The sequence below is a fragment of the Varroa destructor genome, unplaced genomic scaffold, assembly GCF_002443255.2.
Source record: "Varroa destructor unplaced genomic scaffold, Vdes_3.0 BEIS01000001.1, whole genome shotgun sequence".
Lineage (NCBI taxonomy): Eukaryota > Metazoa > Arthropoda > Arachnida > Mesostigmata > Varroidae > Varroa > Varroa destructor.
Window position 1 is genome coordinate 20,406,127 of NW_019211454.1, and position 19,650 is coordinate 20,425,776.

The 19,650-nt window shown below is 43.9% G+C and overlaps 2 protein-coding genes across 4 annotated transcripts in view; one reads left to right on the top strand and one right to left on the bottom strand.

Moving 5' to 3' along the window:
- Positions 1–9,721, bottom strand: part of LOC147758361 (uncharacterized) — a 26,335-nt gene extending 16,614 nt beyond the window's left edge. The window contains exons 1-2 of one of the 3 annotated variants that reach the window (XR_015318763.1): positions 9,583–9,721; positions 392–661 (exon numbers count right to left, since the gene is read on the bottom strand). Coding sequence is in view for 1 of the 3 variants with exons in the window: in XM_086977024.1 (XP_086833150.1) it covers positions 392–448 (57 nt within the window). In the remaining 2 variants the exon portion in view is untranslated. Of the gene's footprint in view, positions 1–391; positions 662–7,703; positions 7,823–9,582 lie in introns of those variants that run through there. The other 2 variants (XR_015318762.1, XM_086977024.1) reach the window with 2 other exon arrangements.
- LOC111246209 (innexin unc-9-like) lies at positions 656–18,552 on the top strand. The gene has a single exon (XM_022795441.2). It carries the CDS (start codon positions 1,470–1,472, stop codon positions 2,862–2,864), a length of 1,395 nt encoding a protein of 464 aa, XP_022651176.1. The 5' UTR covers positions 656–1,469; the 3' UTR covers positions 2,865–18,552.
- The last annotated feature ends 1,098 nt before the right edge of the window (positions 18,553–19,650 follow it).

Sequence of the window (19,650 nt, forward strand, 5' to 3'; positions counted from 1 at the left end):
GAACGGGAATACATAGAGGCGCGGCATTTGAAAACGCCACTTAGACGTTAATTTGGATTTATTATAGGCTGTTGGTTCTTTCTAAAAAAATTCTTGCAAATTGTTAATTTTAAAATTGTAATTAAATGCTTGTTAATCCTGATTGCGGTATCTAAAGTTGGTAACAATGCTATGTTTGTATGATTGCGCATTTGATGTTAATTGCTTACAGGTGCCATGCTAGCCTCGGAGATGCGCCCCTGTGTCGAGCAAAGGAGTGAATCGAAGACTGCGAGAGGCGTCTTTTTTCGGGATACGCATCATCCTAGCGCGCTTAGCATCAGCCTGCACCTAACCCAAACCAGCAGGAGCAAAGGTAGTACATACAGCAGTGAAGTTGTAATCCACCCACCTGCCAGAATACCCGAGTTTGGTTCTGGTGTCGCCGACTGGCGCTCGAAGTCGACATCAGGCCTTGGCATTTTGCTCAGAAGTATCGACGCAATATTCAGTTCGTCAACCCTCGTAAGAGTCTCCCCGAAGCGTCTTCAATCGTTGGATCTCCGGCGTCATCGCAGCGCCGCGCCAGGCCGGCCTCGTAGGAGGGAAGGCGGCTGCGGGGCCGCGATAGCTGCGTCCTGCGGTCGCGGCTGTAGAAGCAGCAGGAGCACGAACAGCAACACTAGAAGAAAGAAAACCGGCCGAAGTAGAAGAAACAGTGACCACTGCCACGGCGACGGCCGCGTAAGGCCACTTAGGCCTAACGCTTTTGCACCGAACCGCTTTTACATCGAGAGAAGAAACCGAATCGTCGTTGAGCGAAGCCAAGAAAATAATCCGCCTACTGACAGGCTTGGCCTTATAGGCCACAGCTTTAACGACCACACCAACACCAAGTCCACCATCAAACACACCAAGCATTCAAACATCAATAATAATAATATTAATCATAATAACAGCACTAACAATAATAATTATATTAATAATATTATTTGTAATAATAATAAGGTTTTCAACAGCAACACTAGCAAAAGCAGCAACAACATCAAGAACAACAACGACTGTCACATCGATACCAACAACAACATCAACAATAGCTACAGCAGGTGTACATCAGCAAAAGAAGCAGCAGTTGCAGTTACAAAAGCTACAGCAGCAGCAAAAACAACAACAAAGAGACAAACCGCAACATCAATCTTCAGCAACATCAGCGATTTTCTAGTTAGAAACAGCAAAAGCAGCAGCAGCAACGATAACTGCATCCGCTCGTCAATATCACCGAGCTCGGCTGTGTTGGTCGAGCCCGTTGTATCTGTCATCAACGCTTTTTCCGCAGCTACTGCAAGCCCTGAAAGAAAGCTCGAGAGCGCGCGGCTTGGACGGACGTTTCGCTGGCTGGCGCGTAAGCAGCCAGCAGGACGACGCAGGAACACCATTCTTCTTCGCATCCACCGCACCACCACCATCACAACCAGTCGGGGCGCCACAAGATGTCATTTCTGTTCCGCTTCCATGACCTTATCGGGGGCATCCACGTGCCCATTGACGATGGAGTGGACAAACTCAACCGAAAATATACTCTTGTAATGTTCCTGTTCTTGGCGTTGCCCATATTTACTAAGCAGTACATTGGAGATCCAATAGAATGTTTCACACCGACCTACTTCACAGACGCCCAAGCAAGATTCGTCAACAGCTACTGCTGGACCGCGTCTACATATTACCTCGTAACGGAATCAGACGATGAGAATCTCGATCCTCCTAGAGAGCCGCCCGATCCTCGGGTGCAACCAGAGGAGATGGACTATGCGGGCTTTGAGACTCCGCCCGCCGCGTCCGAGCGCCTAAGGCGCGTCTCTGTCAGCTACTATCAATGGGCACCGTTGATACTGCTCGTTCAAGGAGCCTGTTTCCATCTGCCTTTCGTCTTGTGGGGCGCCTGCGCCCATAGCGCAGGCGTCAAACTACGACGCTTGCTGAAAAGAGCCTCAGATATCGCCAGCCTGCCACCAGGTTGTCAGCAGAGGGAGGCCCTTTTGGCAGAGTTCGTCGACCAGTTCCATACCTTGGTCGCCGGCAATGCAGGGTGCTGTACAGACCCGGCCTGCGGACTCCCCCTTGCGTGCCGCTGTATAGGGGGGCCCGCCGGCTATCTGTGTCTGTTATACCTGCTTGTGAAATCGATGTACGTTCTAAATGTAGGTTTCCAATTTCTATTGCTAACCGCATTCCTAGGACGAGGCTTCCTACGTCACGGCTTCGAACTAGCACGACGTTTAGCGGCCGACGGGGATTGGTGGAATTCCCCCCGGTTCCCATTGCAAACCCTCTGTCAGGTACGCGCCGCTCTACAAGGCGGGCTTCGAACTTACCTGTGTCGATGCGTATTGCCCATTAACGTCTTCAATGAGAAGATCTTTTCTGTGGTGTGGTTCTATCTGGCCCTTCTGTTACCCCTGAACGTCGCATCGCTACTTCTCTGGCTCTGGAGATGCTTCCGTTGCAACCGGTTCGCGTTCGTCCGATTGTGTTTATGGCGGACGCGGATGGTAAGTCTAGGCGAACTGTCCAGAGTAAGCCGCAAAATCGCGGTCAACTACCTCGGCTGGGACGGAGTGTTCGTGCTCCGTCTGATAGAAAACAATCACGGTAGCGCAATGGCGACCGTGGTGCTGTCACGTCTCTACGATTTCTATGCCAACCAGATGAAAGCTCGGGACGATGGCAGCGACGTCGAGCTGGGGCCCATGCCAAGTGTGGCCTCTCCTCGCGCAGCGCAGTCTCTCCAGCCGTGCCACCCAGGCGCGTGCCATATGGCTGCCGCGCCCTGCGCTCACCAGTTCGGTACCAGGCGGCCCAACGGCTATTGGGGCAAGTGCTCGTGATACACCAATTTTACCAAGTTAACCACTCTTACCAAATCACTACTACTACTACTACTACTACTACCACTACGTTTCAACTGTTATCAAGCCCGAAACCATTTCCACAGCTACTGATGTTACTGTTTACGCTCTCGGAAGCGCAATCGAACAGAAAACACGACCACACTTGGTACATGAATTATACGACGCTCCTGAAAATCAAACCCACTGGAACAGTGAAGCAAAGACGAGAACAAAAGATAGAACAATGGCAGACAACTTGACGAAGGTGGGAAAAAAACATTGTACTACAGCTTCGAAATTACGTACAATTATTTGTGTTGAAAAGCAAACAGCATTTTTCTTCAGCTCGGACGTTATTAGTAGACTTCGTCCTCCATCTCTATATTTTGGATGTGTCATACCCTTTTTTTAAACCAGCAATCAAATCCGCTGCTTCGACTACACGATCTTCAAGCATCTCCATTATAAAACTAAACCTATTACATACTATTGGCACATAATGCAATTAGCTATATGAAAATAACCTAGAAACAGCATGATATAACATGTAAATCATTTAGAAGATCATTTCATAAGACATCTTTTATTATTACTATATTATTCGTGTATCCGGTGTAAAAGCTCCGTTACGTCTTAGCAGCAGCAGCAGCAGCAGCAGCAGCCGCGTGACAGGTCGATGCTCTCGCGGACTTTTTATCGTCCACGTCTAATTTCAATACGCTTTCGAGTGCAGCATAAATCCGATGGCAATGTATTTTAAATATATCGGAAATTTTTCCCCTATTATGTTGTTATGGCAAACGGATACCCTTACTACGCTAGCCCTCCCACCAGCTCCCAGCGCTCTTACCAACCGGCCAAGTCAGCCACCCCATTACGGTGACAGTCTAATCACAGACCTGTTTTAGATCCGCTTGTCTTAAAGAAGTATTTTAAAAAAGCAATAATGACTGAATACCAACTGGTTTTAAGGTTACTGTCATAAAAATGATTTAGCGACTTGTTTTCGGCGTACTTTACCCTTTGCTAACAACTTTCATTCAGTGACTCGAGGGAGTGAAACTCATGCGGCAACATAAGGTAGAGGCTTTTTTTTTTACAAACAAATCTCACTAATCAGCCCTGGCATTTGTTCCAGCGCAACCTGAACGCAACGTTCCAACTCCAACAGTATGTTCCTCTAGCCTGAACCATTGTCTGAATTATCCAAACCAGACTGCAGATTGTTCGCCTCAAGGACATTTGCTCTGGATTTTCTTGGCAGCGCCTCTTTCGCGAAGCGCGGCGCTCATCTGGCTTTCTTGGGCGACACGGCTGACAACGTAGACTATGTATAACTCTCTTCTATCAATCGATTTACGCGTAATAACAGATAAACGAGCAATCAAGCTACCTAAATAATTAATGTCGGTCCTCCCTGATTCGCCCACAGGCGTCTTTGAGTTAGGATCCAAAGGAATTTTATACGACGACGTAAAATCTTCAGTCCTAACCTATACGTTGAGTAATGGTTGATACGTAATTAGAGAATACGTTGGCATTGGACCGTATTCAAGCGAGACCATCTTCGCACATTTTGCAAGAAAAAAACCGGTATCACGAGGATGGGAAATACTTATGACAATCTTCAATTTCACAGAAGCTCACTTAACGTCATAGTTTTTTTTTTAGCAGCGTATTGTACTTCATTGGCTAGTTAGTTGGCCGTACAAGTCATCGATTAATGTTGAATCCGTCGCCGACTAACGCAACAAGAACTTCGACGCAAGCCGACTGTCTATCTTAGGGACATTTGAAGTCGTTAGGTTTTACATTTATTCGCTCTCCACACACGTACGGGCAGGCAGCTAACGGGACGTGTGGGCTGTACTGAACGTACACGCTGAATATTTGTACTAATTAAATGATAGACTGATAGTGAGCGGCTAAAAGTGTATGTGAGGAGGTCGTTACGTGGATACTCTCGAAGTGCGCTTGCCGGCCACTTCAGCGATCTAAAGCCGTAGGTTACGATGCCATTTCGCACCTATTTGTTCGCTCGCACTCTATATGCGGGCGGAGGTCGAGCTGCGTTGTTTGGTTCTGCCACAGGTAAACAAACATAGGACTGGTTGATTACTTGATAGATAGACAGACGAACAAGCGGACAGACGGCCCTTCGTTTTGTTCTGGGACGGATGGATGCGCGGTCGATTCAGGCCCAGTCTCTTCGCTCCGGCCGACCCATGTGTCTGGCCGCCGGCCTCTCGCGGAGGTTTTAACTGAACAATCGAATAAATGTATTACTTAATGATCGTAACTTAAAACGATCATTATCTCCCATTTCTCAAAGATCAAAGGAATAACAATATTAGCTCCATTATTTACTTAGCGTAATCGGCGGTAACGTAAAATGGGTTAAGGAGTTAGTGCCCGTTCCGCTTGGGGCTTGGGCAGGGCACAAATTTGCAAATGTTGACTGAATGCAAGTGCTAGAGTATGTGAGTTGCGCTATCGCTCTCAACCACTGGGAATTGGTCAACAGGTATATATAAATATATATATATATATGTATATATATATAAAGCACAACAATTGATAATTTGATTGATTTTGATTGACGACTGGGATAGTCATTTGAAATATAACGTTAGAAGTGTGATCGATCAATGCATTTCTCTTGGAAGATTGAGATTTCGTGCTATACAACTCCTAACTCGAGTTTCGTAATTTGTGGTGATTTCTGATGAGCTAACTCTTCACAGACTGATGGATGATGATTTAGTGTTCGATTAATGATCAATGGCTGCTCGATTGACTGGTTAATAGCTTAGGCTGATTGATGATTATTAACAACAAACTGATCGACTGTCTGATTGACTGATTGAAATCAAGTGTTCAAAAAACATTTAAGGAAAAAGAGTGTACTGTGTTGTTTATAAGTATCGCGCGCTTTATAAACAAATCTGCGCGCTTATCTCTGTTAGTCGCGGAGTGTTCTCAAGCGAAACATTTTGTTAGTCCTGATGAGCGTTTTTCTATCAACTGCCAGTTAGCCAAGGTGTTACCACCATAGCGTTTCCATCCAGCAAATGATCCACAGGAGGAGATGCTTAATAATAATAATAAAAGTAATTTAATCAAGTATAGAATGCTATTGACCATATTGTAATCAATAGATACAAACAAACAAACAAACAATTAGTACTAATCATATTAAAGATGCTATTATTATTGTTGTTCATTTTGTTACTCATATCACACTTCTGTTGCCACATATGCTACTCTACCAAGTACAATACTGAGAAAACGAAACCAATCGTTCGCGGTGCCGCCCGGCATCATTCTGTTCCGAACTCGGGGAAGTTTGCCAACAAAAATAACAGCACACCTATTTAACACCTGAATAACGCCATAGTTCCATGGATAACGACAACACCTTCGAGGCGATTAAGAACAGCAGAATATTTACATGCACAATCTACTCTTTGCAAAACTCGTTCATTTCAACAAAACATGCCCATGAGATCCTATTCGTTGCGAAGGTAACAGCTAGAACAGGCCGAACCACCAACGCCACAGTTTATTTTGCAATTTACGGCCATCGACGTGCGAAGCCCACCGACGAAAATTCCACCGTGAATGAAGTGGTGTCGGGACCTCTACGCACCGTTGAGTATTGAGACGTTGTCATTTAAACCGGGATTGTCTTCTACAGGGACCTCCTTGACCAGCCGTTCGATCGGCTAGTCATGCCCTAAAGGACTTTCATGCAACCGAAAATCCTCCTGCTCAGCGGCAACAACAGCTCAGGGCTGGTGTCGTCGTCAGGCCGTAGTACCAATGATGACTAGCAGCGCCGGAAGCCGCATCGGAGTGTCCTAACCTAAAAGGTTAACACGTTTGCTGCCTACTCGTCCATTCAGCTGTCAGTTCTGCAGCATCGGTTGTGGTAAAACTAGAGTGCTCATTTTCTTAAAATAACCATTGATCAAAAAACGAATGAGAATGAAAATTCGCAAGGATCGCCTCTTCCCTAGCGCCAAACGACTGTTAGGCCGTGAGCACACCAAAGCCATCGACCAATGCAGCTCCCTGCGTGTAATTTGCCATTCGCGCAGTGGCTCGGGTCGCCATTTTTCTTCTATTGCCATTTTTGCTCAGTCTTTCCACCTTGTCCCAGGTGTTGCCGCAGCTACCACGACTATAACTACTGCCACGATTACTGCTACAAAGGTTGTAGCGGCCGGTGAGCCCGAGGCAATCGTTAGTGACACACGGATTGCTGCGCTGACGATGCAGGCTGTTCAAGACAGGACGCACGGCAGCCACTGCGAAGTGGATACGCAAACCGGGACCTCGGCTGAGAGTCAGCAACGCGAATGGAATGAGGTAGAAGAGAGATGTAAGTTGCCAGAGAGTCAGGCAAGGAGGCCCTGTGAATTGTCCCAATGTGACCCAGCCGAGATGTTACGAACTCCAGCTTGTCAGGCACTTCTACGAAGCTATCTATACAGCAAAGTCTTCGACATCATCAAATGTCTATGTGAAATATCACACGAACCCCCCTGTAGCCACGTAACGATATCTACGTTGTTTACTAACTATCCATACTGACTAAAACTGCTGACTAATTTTTCAAGCTATTTCTCTACAGTATTGCGGCAATTGCGATACTTAAAATGCGTACAAACGCTACGTCGTCTCCGATAATGTCTATCGACATTATTATAGTCTGTCGACGTCTATAACCACCAATTCGGAAATTGCTACAATCACGGCATTACTCTGTAATGCAGCGCTCAATGCCTTAATATATGCCTTTTATGTATGTACCGGCGACTCCGAAAGACAAACCTTCGAAACTGCACAACCGCTACTCCGGATCTGCGCCTCAACACTTGTCTGACCTGATCTTGTCTGATAGAGAAGACATGAACACGGTACTAGTTGTCGACACAGGGTCCCGGATCGACAGGCGCACAAACAGCGCTGCCAGTGCTGCTCGCTATTCTGCTGATCGCGATGGTTCGCGCAGCCGAGAAGTCTCGAAATCTTGAAACACCTACGGAACAGATCGATAGATGTTATCTTTCGATTTGATTCAATTCACTCAGTCTACTCTCTCAGCCTTAGATTGTACAGCTTTGCCTGAGCCGTGCAAAGTGTTTCGTATGCGAAGGGTCTTTATAATGATCCACAATGTCAAGCGTAGCCGTTCGGGCTCGTTCTGGACGGTTGCCATGTCGTTTGCGATCGACTGACTAACTACCTATTCGATCAACAAGCAGTTTTAGAGCGACAATGCAGCTTTATCTTTCTATCTAGCAGTTAAATTTTAAATAGTTGCCTCTAAGGCGTGTTGCTTTTTATATAAACTCTCTAATTATCTCTATAAGCACCGCGTATATCAAACGTGTTTAACTCTCTTTAAAGCAACCCTTTATGGCCGCTGTAATAACGTTTAACGTAGCTCTATCTATGGGTGTATATGAAGTGTACATTCGAGTGATGTCAATTCTCTCACGCCATGTCACCAGTCCGACGTCGTCTGATTGCGTGTCATGGTCAAGATAACTAGGATCTTTCCAACGTACGATGCATTGCTCGGTTCGAGTTGACGCGATAACCCACGCCCAATGCTAAAATCAACAAAAAAGTAGAACTGACAAAAACAAATACAATAGTAATAATGGTGACGAAAAGTTTTAATCATACGAGCCAGACCTATAAATAGCTGTGCCTTGATGTAAACATCAGCTCGTATAGGTACAAATGGAGAAAGACGTGGGTTCGACGAGGCTTTCTGGCCACCTCTCGCCTTGTTGCAGTTGCATTATCGAAGCCATGGAACAAATCACGGCCTTCAAAGCAACCTGCAGCGTCAAGCAAATGTTACGCTAAGCATAACGTATGACGAAAAATCTTACTTCAGGCAACGCTAACCGAACTCCAGTACCAAGATCAATGCCAACAAATAATGTCGAGTTGACCCTTTCCGTTTTGTCAGCAAGCCCAGCGGTCGACCCGACAGCCATCGACAGAACTTACAAGAGGTCTCCAACCTCGATGAGAACAAAAGGGGAGACGCGGTAGAAGTGGGAAGCCGATAATCCTACTTCTACCAAACAGACAATTTTCATCTTCGCCCATAACAACCAATACTTCAGCGCGCAACAACACTATCCCTGCCTGCCAGCAAGACATCTGTGCCTCGACAAGAGCATGAACAACTGAAACAAGATTTACACTACTAATGACCACCTACAATTATTTATTACCACGTGTAGTAATGCAACGAAAAAAACCTTGCCACGCCAGCACTGTTAGGATGAGAGCGACTATCCGTCATAGTAATGACTGACTGAAAACAACAACAACAACAACAACAACAACAACAAGAACAATAGAAACAGAAACAATACAGGAATATAAAACGAGACGAGAAAGAACGAGTCACGATGACAAGAAATGTACATCGCGAAACACAAACGAACCAGTATTGTTATTACTATAACAGTCACTATTACTACAGTTAACTATTAACCGAAACTATTTAACAACGACTATCAATTTAACTATGAATACTGCTGAAAGTGCCACAGATTCTACAAATACGACCTTTCATTAACTAACTAACTGACTGACTGATTAAATGTAATCATGACTGATTGATGACTCACAGATTGAATAACACAAACAAATGACATGACGTTAATGTTCAAGCATTCCTCACCATTCCACTTTGTTCCTTCCTTGAGCACCAACTTCCGACCGTCAGATCCCTTGTGTTGAGTACTTGACAAACACACGACACCTGAGTACTTGGATGAATGAGAAGAGGACAGAAGAGACGCCGAGCTCTCGGCTCGCCTACCGCTTCGTAGTGTGAGACGGGCCTGAAATCGGCCGTTTCGCAGTTCAAGGTAAGGCGTTAGCCTGCGCCCACTTTGTTTCAGTTCTCTTTTCCCGGTTTCGTTTGCGTCTCTTTTGTTAGCTTCGTTTAACTTCTGCTTCCGCAAAACACACATAGATCCAGCGGAATCGTAATGCCTGCTCAGGATGCAACTCACATTAACGAGTTCTGCCAATGGTCCTTGATGTGGGTTCAGATTGCGTTCGAAGTGAACATAAAAATAATAATAATGCTGAGAGGAAAAAGAGATTACAGGAATGAAAGATACGCTGCCCAAGAAGTTTCATAGGAGTGACCAAGCGCCCTTGTGGCTGATATTTCTGCTCTTTCTGGTTCACACACTTCTCAAAAACAATATAAACAGGCCTGAACAGCATCAGATGACGATAGCCTGTTTGTGGCGGCCCACCCTCGGGCCTATCCATGTACATACAGTCTCTGTCTAGCCGTTTTGATGTTGTACCGTCGTTGCGTACCGATGACGCAGCCGGTGTGTCCGAGGCGTCGGAAACTTGGGGTGAAAGTTAGCCAGCACTAAGGCATCGCTTACCTCTGCGATATCTGACCATCCCTCTCTGCTGACCAATATTCAGACGATGTCTCGAAGCGTATTTTTGCGATCTTTTGCTTCCGCTGGCCAATCGCGGCTTCCTCGTTATTGACGCCGACGATTCCCCCGCTGACAAGGCCAAAGTGTCGATAAGCCAACAGTTCTACATTCGTGTGTAACTAACTAACCACTTAACTATTAACTAAATAACATTTCAATTGATGTACGTATCTTTAATAATCTGCTAGTAACTGTCAATATTTAAAGGATTGATGTCCTTGTCTTAGAACATCGACCACTTCTAGCTACCTGTAAAATTTTTTCCCTTCGATAATGATAATAATAACAACACTGTGCAATAATAACCCATGGTAGCTTTCCACCAAACTTTTGCGTAGGGACTTGCGTGCTGTAGGAAACAACGCCAAGCGTATGCGTGTTTAGCGCTCGCTTGGCCCTCGGCAATCTATTCTCTAGTTGTGAGAGTCTCTTGGTTTTCGGTGTCTTTATTCCTACCTTCTTGGTGTGTTTATATTTTTGTGTGTACATGTCTAGATCCACTCAGGTTGACGGGCAGTCTCATCGTTCTGAATTGGTACTGCTACAGGACAAATAACTATGAGAATTCTAATAATCTGTTTTCTACAAAATGCTTGTCCAAACAATTGGCGGCCATCCATCTGGTCGGCCTCAATGACCAACAGACTGCACGTCTACCTTTCCTTTAATGCCCGTCCCGTGACTTGTCCCGTGTCTATGTGTATGTCTATCTATTCGTGTACCGTCGCTTTTATACGTACATAAGCTTACTACACTTATTTGCAACGGGGCCGGCGGCATGTGAAGCCCTCAAGCTCGCTTCACCTCGAATTGAACTTCTGCATAGCGCTACCGTGCAGTCGCACAATCATAACGTAGGACCCTGCCTCCCGGCCCCGCTAATGCAAGTGGTGCGGGTGAAAGACCATCCAATGGTGGAATGCGTTGAATCTGAATGAAACACGAACCGAAACGACCATCTTCGGCATAGCGGCACTCCAGGTTATCGGTAGGCCGCTGAGTTGCCTGGCGCGCGCGAGTGGGGACCTGAGGCCTCGTAGGGCCCCCGCTGCCGCGCCCGGCTGGGCCTTACATCCGTTCAGCTCGACAAGGCGACACAAATAAGATACAAACCAAAACAAAAGCTCATTTTTCTATTCTCTGAAACACTGATACTATGTCAACAATAGGAACAACAACAAAAAACATAGTTAACAGCAACAACATAAAAAGACAAAGATCGACAACAACCTTTGCAATTAAATCGTTCTGACTGTCCCAAGATCTGCTAAGACAACTCCTAGAAAGGAGAACGAAATAGAGGTTTAACGATAAGAGATAAAGTATACATAAAACATAAATAAGTATTTAACTTACGACACCAACAATGCCAATGTGACAATACCTTAAGCTTAATAACATGTGAACATGCACAACGTATACAGCAAGCACAAATGCTATATACAAACTCTGCCATCGCAGGATATGCCGATAGCAAAAAGCTGCCGCACTTTTACCAAGCAGAACTCAAGATCATGCTATTGCGATCATTGAAATACTGATATTGGAATAAAAAGTAATATATAAACGTAATACCAATTGTGACAGGAAACGTTCTTAATGTTATCAACGCTCTAAATGCTGTTTCTTGAAATAACAAATATCTAAGTGCTGTTGAAACGCTGAAGACAGAACTTCATGAGGAGTTCATGAAATCGATGTGACTGAACTAACTCTCATCAGGTCTCTATGGGAGTGCTTGTATGTACAGTCGAGTCAGGGTTCGCTGGCTATCATTAGAGTGACGGCCAGCGTACAGAATGACCTTACCTTGAATTAGGTGCTTATACTCGTCACACAACACACGTCAACACAGGACAGGTACTTACAAACACAGAGAGGGTAAGAAAAGATGATGCATGAAGAAATCAGAAAAGTCTTATTACTATCATTATTATTACTATTATTTATAATTCATACAACAACAACTATTATTGCATAAAGTAACAAATACACACATTATGAACCCAAGGATGACGATGAAATTACATGGACACACGAAGAAAGCTGCCAAGTTTTTAGAGTGAACATATATCACGATTATATATATATATATATATATATACACATACATACACATATACATTGCAGTAAATAACACTGTGAAGAACGTGAGTATTATTAAAGTGAAGATTCTGATGATGATTATAAGATGAATAATGACTGAATGGATGGCCAGGGTGATCTCTATTGATCGTAGGCAACAGTCGGTTGCGACATCTTGTCGAATTCGTGATGTTCAAATCTCGAACGCCAAACTTTGAAGCAGGACAACCAAGGCCATGAGAGAAAGCCGCGTTTAGTCGTCCCATTCGTGATGCCAAACTACAAGAGCAACTCAAGCGACGCCTCTGAACGGACAAATTACGAAAAGGGGAATATATTTAGAGTCTAACTCTTACAGTCCTTGAATTCGTGTTTTAATTTAGTATAATGACCAAAGTAGCTCCAGTCCAAAGAGTCCGTTCAGGCAAACGCTCATTCATACAACTTATTAGAATTTACCCGTGTTGTACACAGTTGTGTTAGCCCACACTTGAAAAAGTCACGAATACGTGACGGGCGCTCGTCACGGAGACAGTGCTGCCGACAGATCTGGAAAGAATAGAAAACGCTGTGACGTGCGTCCCTGCTACTTGCCAGAACTGTTCGAAGCGGCATATCGAGTAAAAGAGGATGATAAATGTAAGCATCAGTGGCGTATCCTAAACATCGAATACATTTCGGCCAATACAACGTATTTCCGTCAGGAACCATTTAGAAAGCTTGAAAAGGAAGAGGCCCGAAAGACATCGTCGCTGATATCGTCATCCTGCTACTTGGGCTAGGCCGTTGTCCGACAGAGTCTCGACGCACTCGAAGAGGGTCTCTACTATGATCAGTTGCAGTGGCCAACAAAGTTATGCACCTATCGATAATAACGTACGGTTCAAGCGAACGAAATGATCACTTTAAATTCATAAGACGCTACTGTTTTAATCACCCGGGAGGTCGGTTTGTTTCGGACGTACGTAACACAGGACCCGGTCGGGCCGTGCGTGACAGTTGATTAACTAGCGTGTCAATGAAATCGGAAATGGCACCCGATAATCTCAGCTTGACGATGACAAAACTAGTACATTGCAGAGCGGGTAGGAAAACAGCGAGGTTAAATGTGTATGTAGTTGTCACCTACGTATGAGGAATGGATAACAGTCCTCTAGCCAGAAAAACGTTCTACACTGAAGCGTAGTAGATTATTGTATTAGATCGTGACTTTGTGTCCATGCTGCTATGTTCGACAGCCTGTTAGCAACTGGTCATGAATTACGAAATGATCAAGCCAACGAGACGATGGATTTCTGATAATGAAATGATAAATTTGTATGATCTTAGCAAAACTCGTTCGAAAAGCAACCGTAGGATGAGATTATGAGGAAGTGGAAAAAAAATAAAAATGAGCGCAAAATATTGAACGAAAAAATAACAGTTAACAGTAAATATCGAACGCGTTGAGTTCGCTTTGACAGGAAACACCTCTGACAAAATCATCGCCGCAATAGGGGTACACGCGAGGGCAGATACTAACGATTATCACATAACAATATGAGTAATGCGAACATAATACGACAGCGTGATTATGAGACGTAGCAAGTAAAGTAATGAATCAAAATTACCTAAAATCGATTGTTTTTTTGACAAGAATCTATCCTATTTTCGACTTGCAGCACGGTATTTCACCATTGATACCTCGAAGCGGAGGCTTTCCTACTTCTGTTATTATTACTATGTTTCTTACCGTTATTATTATGGATAGCAAATGTAGTTGCTCGGTTCTTCTAAATGGTCCGTCGTTCCATCCATCTAGTCTAGTCTAGTCACTCCCATTAGTGCCCCTAGCAACCATTCGGAAGACTGCCGAATAATAGCCATGACAATAAAAGGATAATAATGAAGAATGTGATGGGGTTATGTCGTCCAGAGGAAGGACGGCCTCCGCCAATTTGTTCGATCTTTCGACAAACAAACTTTGTTGCCCTCGGAAGTGAGCGAATAAGAAGGCTATTGCTTACACCTTCAGCAGCAGACCCAATGCGACGGTCCTGCACGCAGTGCGAACGCAGCATCAACAGGACAAACTGCAGGATCTGATATATTGATATGACTGTAACAAGAGGGAGATGCATGAAATGATAAAAATAATAATAATATGTAGCGGTCGGCGGAATGTGACAAGTAAGTGGCATACGACCCATCAGGGCAGAGGCTGAAAGGTTATCTGTCTTTGTCGTATTAAATAATAATAATAATAATAATAATAATATTATTGATAACGATAATAATTATGAAACATTCAGATAAATATTGATAAATATGATGATGGTGGTGAGTATGACAATGGACAATAGTGGACGGAGGAAGAGACGTCAAAGAGGTGATTAATGATTGTACTGAAGATGATGACGCTAATGAAACGTAACAGCAACAATACTACACGAGAGTTATAACAAAAATAAAACTTAAATGATAATAATATGATCATCTCCTGCTGCCGTGAAGATAGGTCCGGTCGAGCCTCCCTGCGTTGGGGGCGCTGGCCGAAACTGTGTACAAAAAGCGCCGTCATACACTTTGACTTTGCCAAGTGCATTGCTAGTCTATGAAGATGATGGATGGATGGATGAATTATGATGACAAAATTGGCGAAAATGCTACGGCGGATAGCGTCAGAGCCAATAAAACCAGCCATCAAGTGGTCACTCAAGTAGCGCCATGAATGCAAAAGGCCATTCAGAGCAAATGACTATCGTCTTGTCACATCATCAATAATAGCGGTGGTGATGGGTGATGATTATTATTAACTAGCGGGGCGTGAAAAGGAGATTTTTTTCGAAGAAAGAGCAAGCGCTGTCCGTTTGACTTCAGCAGCTGACCCAAGTTAGCTGCCTTTCTCTACCTTCCGCTCCCTTTCGCCCCAACAAACGAATGGCCCGTATCACGATGATGACGATGGTATAGTATGATTAATATGACAATTATTAGTATAATGCTAACAATGCTGATTCATGATTGATACAGATGAAGTTATGATGATAATAATTATTCTTACTATTATTATTACCGCGATGACAGTAACGGGCACAGTGCCAGACGTCCGTTATTGTCGGCAGGTAAATCCTCTACTGCATTAGCTAAGGGATCTGACGACAGCAAGGGCCTTTGACACACGCTAAGGGTGACACACAATATATGGTGGGTGGGTGGGTGGGTGGGTGGATGGGTGGGTGTGTGGGTGGTAGGATTTCGAGTAGAGAGAGCAGTTAGGAGAAACGGGGAAAGATTGCGGGAGAATACAGTAATAGGCTCGTGTAACATAGCTGCTATTGAGAGAAAGAGCAAGCGCGAGAGCCAACGAAACAGGTAAACAAACAAAAAGGTCGCCAGCTGCCGCTCGATGAGAATTACACCGAAGATACGTTCGCCGGGCGCTAGTCTAGGTGGCTAGCTATGATGATGACGACAATATGTCCTTAATAATATTATCGCAATGGTAAACTTTCCCAGTCTGGTAGAAGGATCGTCTTATGAGATAATTTGATTTAAGAAGAAAAAAAAGTGAACACACGCATTATACACGTTGTAATTGAGAATTAAACAAAAAAGAACGAGAAGTAGAAAATTGCCAGTGTTTGTTTCAAGCGCCAACGTTTTTTCTGATTGACCGGTTCCGTACTGTGAGGACGTGATGGGATAAAGAATGTGTTTTAAGACGTTAGATCGTCGGCTGATATAAGCCGTCAGCCGCCGGGCTTCGGATTGCGTCCTTTGCCTGGCTGGCAAGCAGGCCCACTGCCACAATTACGCAAACAGGAAACGAGACACGCATACACCCACACACGTGCGCACATATATAGATACATTGCAAACAGTAAACGCTTATATATTAGAAAACAGACCTGAAAAGTAGAGCAAGAACACATCGACAGAGTGAACGGATACACAAGGGAAAGGTGTGACAAAGAATGAGATTTAATGCAGTAATACTCAACTCTATCCTAACAACAAATGAAAGACAAACAAAGGATACACGATAACAGCCTGATGATAATGGCAACAGTAAAACCGATAGTCAAATGTAGCGCCTACCACAAGTAAACGGGCAGAGTAATTTGCGAGGAACTTTCATTAAACAAAATGAAGAGGACGAAAGCACAAAGTGTAAACGATAAAATAATAAATATATTAGCGTCGTATAAACACGGAACAATATCCAGAATGACAACACGCCAGCGCAGTGCGATAAAACTATCTGCTGCCAACTTCCACCATATACCAACCATGCGCGCTCTATACGAAGAAAAACGAACGAGAGACAAATACGAAAAATGCGCGCGCGCGCGCGAGACAGAGAACAAGTGTAAAAAGGGACAAAAGAGAGCTCTCTCTCTCTCTCTCTCTCCTCTCTCTCTATACATAGAGTACACGTGAAAACACACATACGCATCGGCGGCCAGAAGCGAGCGCGAAAATTGAAAACAAAGACAAGAACTTGGGCGTGAGTTTACAGATGAAAGATACAGCCAGACAGACAGACAGACAGACAGACAAACGGACGGACAGACAGACAAACGGACGGACAGACAGACAGACAGACAGACAGACAAACAGACAGACAGACAAACAGACAGACAGACAGACAGATCGAGTGAAGTGACGGGGTCACTCTAATAATGCGAAGAATAATGAGTATCGTCGTTGCCGCCAGCGCAGCAGCCCGCGTCACCGACCATAAATCGTTGCCGAACGCTTCATATGATTCGTAATAATGATAATAGTACCGATAGTAATAACGGCGACGGAATGCACAACGTATGTGTACTCTAGGCAAACACGCAAGTAATACGGATGAGCGAGCAAGACTGGATTCTGTTTTGTTCATTTTCATGATAACAATTATCTCGCGTATTACGTTACTCGTTTGTGGTTCCTTGTAACATAGACGACTTATATATTTTATGTATCGACATTCCGCCGTACAGCCGTTCCGTCGGTTGTGTCATCTTCAATAGTAACACAGAACAATAAATTCGTAGAGATATCATGGAAGACGGCTGTAGTAAACACGTGAATAGACATCACCATAGTTGAGAAATAATTGAAATAGCCTTTCGTCACGATACAGTTAACTTCTGATTTGCAACAGATTAACATCATCATTAGTCTAATAATCGGTGCAGGATCATAACTTTACAAATTATCACAAATAAAGCTATGCAAGCAACTGTGGCTACCGCGTTCAGGTAGCCTGATGATGAGTCGGTTTCTAAGGCACCTCCGTAGCGGCAGACGCAAAGTTCTCGGTCTTCAGCAGACTAAACGCGCGGTTTCACAGCGCCTAACGGTCTGCTGCTGGCAGCTGTCGCTAACAGGAATACAAAAACCCTAGAGTCATAGGATCACCAGCCATCATCTGTGACGACAACAATAGCTATAACCTAGTAACAACAATACCCTGGTATTCATCAAATGATCATAATACCGACGAGAGAAAGAGAAGCTTCACTGTCATTGTTTGATTGTTAGAATTGATTGTCATCTGGACAGTGGTATTGAGAGCTGGCGTGACTAACGGTTATGCAATGCGTTGTTACCATGATTAAATCCAATCCAATGATTTTGCTACTATCCGTTTCTGCTGCGTAAGTTTTCCTGTTCTGGACATTTGGGTTTAATGTGTTCACATCTTTCGAGTGATTATTCATTGTTTGGTAATTGAACGATGGAATGTATTAAACTGAACTTAAATCGAACTTACTTAGAAACCACAACAAGAACCACCATGACGATGATGATGATGATGATCGAATTCACGTCGGCTCGTCTGATTCTGCATTGAAACAGCGGGTCGCCCGCAGGAGTAACTTGTAGCAGCCGTGCGGGCCTGAGCCGCTGTAGCAGATGATTCAGCTCTAATCTCTGCTATATGAAGAGAGAAAGAAACTATAAATATTACGAGGATATTAATTCTAGTTGAAGTATGCATATGAGCAGATATCTCTTAAAGCCCTATTCGTTTCTGTAGGAAAAACCTTATAATAGAGTTTATAGTAGGCGTCGAATGGAATAAACCTTTAAATAAAACCGTTTTACGTCATTGTAAATTGATCTGATCTTCATTTAAGTGCACGCTTTAGCTTAAGAATACCCTACACGGTGATTTGAATAGGGAGTTTTCAATCGTGAAAATCAGGGCTCGATCCCCAGTTCAGTGATTTTACATCTTCAGGCCTAGTGATTTTACATCTTCAGGCTTTTCAGCTTCTCAGTTTTAGTTTAACGCAAGTCTCATTGCAATCTTCTCCGAAACAATAAGCTCCCTTTTCGATTTCCGAGATCTGTTGCCTATTAATCTGGTCAGTCTTAATATAGCAATCGCATATGACTTTTGGAGTGAGTAACAATGGTGTTCCAGTGTGTGCTTGTACAATTACGATGGTTTGCTTCGGGCTATTATTGCGGTACTAAGCTGAAATAAATTACCTTCAACTGATCTGAGTTCGTGCAAACTGGTCCTTAGCGCATCGTACCCACTTGGCGTTAGGTGACGCCACCGACGCAATGGAAACGATCATTTCAGGTAGCCTATAGGCTAATGCGAAGAGCTGTCCATGAAACTTTCTTACTTCATAATTAAAATTCTTGAACAAGATTATAAATCAACAAAAAAAATGGCACCACATGTGTCAGGAGTTCTACTGCAAGCATAGATGGATCACTGACGTCGTCACTAAATTGATATAAATAGTTTTTCCTTTTATTATTAAGAGTCAACCCGGATCGATTTGAAACGACGATTTTTGCTTTTTTCTTTTTGGCAGCTTTTTGAGATTTGGCCTTTTTTCTAGATTGACGATATTTAGAGTTAACGCTAGGTTGCGCTAGATCACCGAGCAGGTGTTCATTGCGTGTATTCGGTAGTGCTATAAGGTAAGTGTAGGTATCATTTTCAACTATATATTACTGTTGTGTTAATATCTATATTTAAAACTGTTCAGCGGATCACACAAATAAAATGGCCTGGCAAAGGTTGTAGGTAATTGGTTCCTCAAAAATGAGAAGGACAATGTTCCATGTGAAGGTATAGGAACAAACACACACAATTATGTCAGTCGGCAAGCACGTCCCGTCACCTTTTTGATTGATGATGGCAAATAGTATGTAGTGGATGTCGAAGTTCAAATTGATCGGACTCCCAAACG

Coding starts and splice junctions, on each gene's coding strand:
- LOC111246209 (XM_022795441.2), top strand. CDS start 1,470: ATGTCATTTCTGTTCCGCTTCCATGACCTTATCGGGGGCATCCACGTG.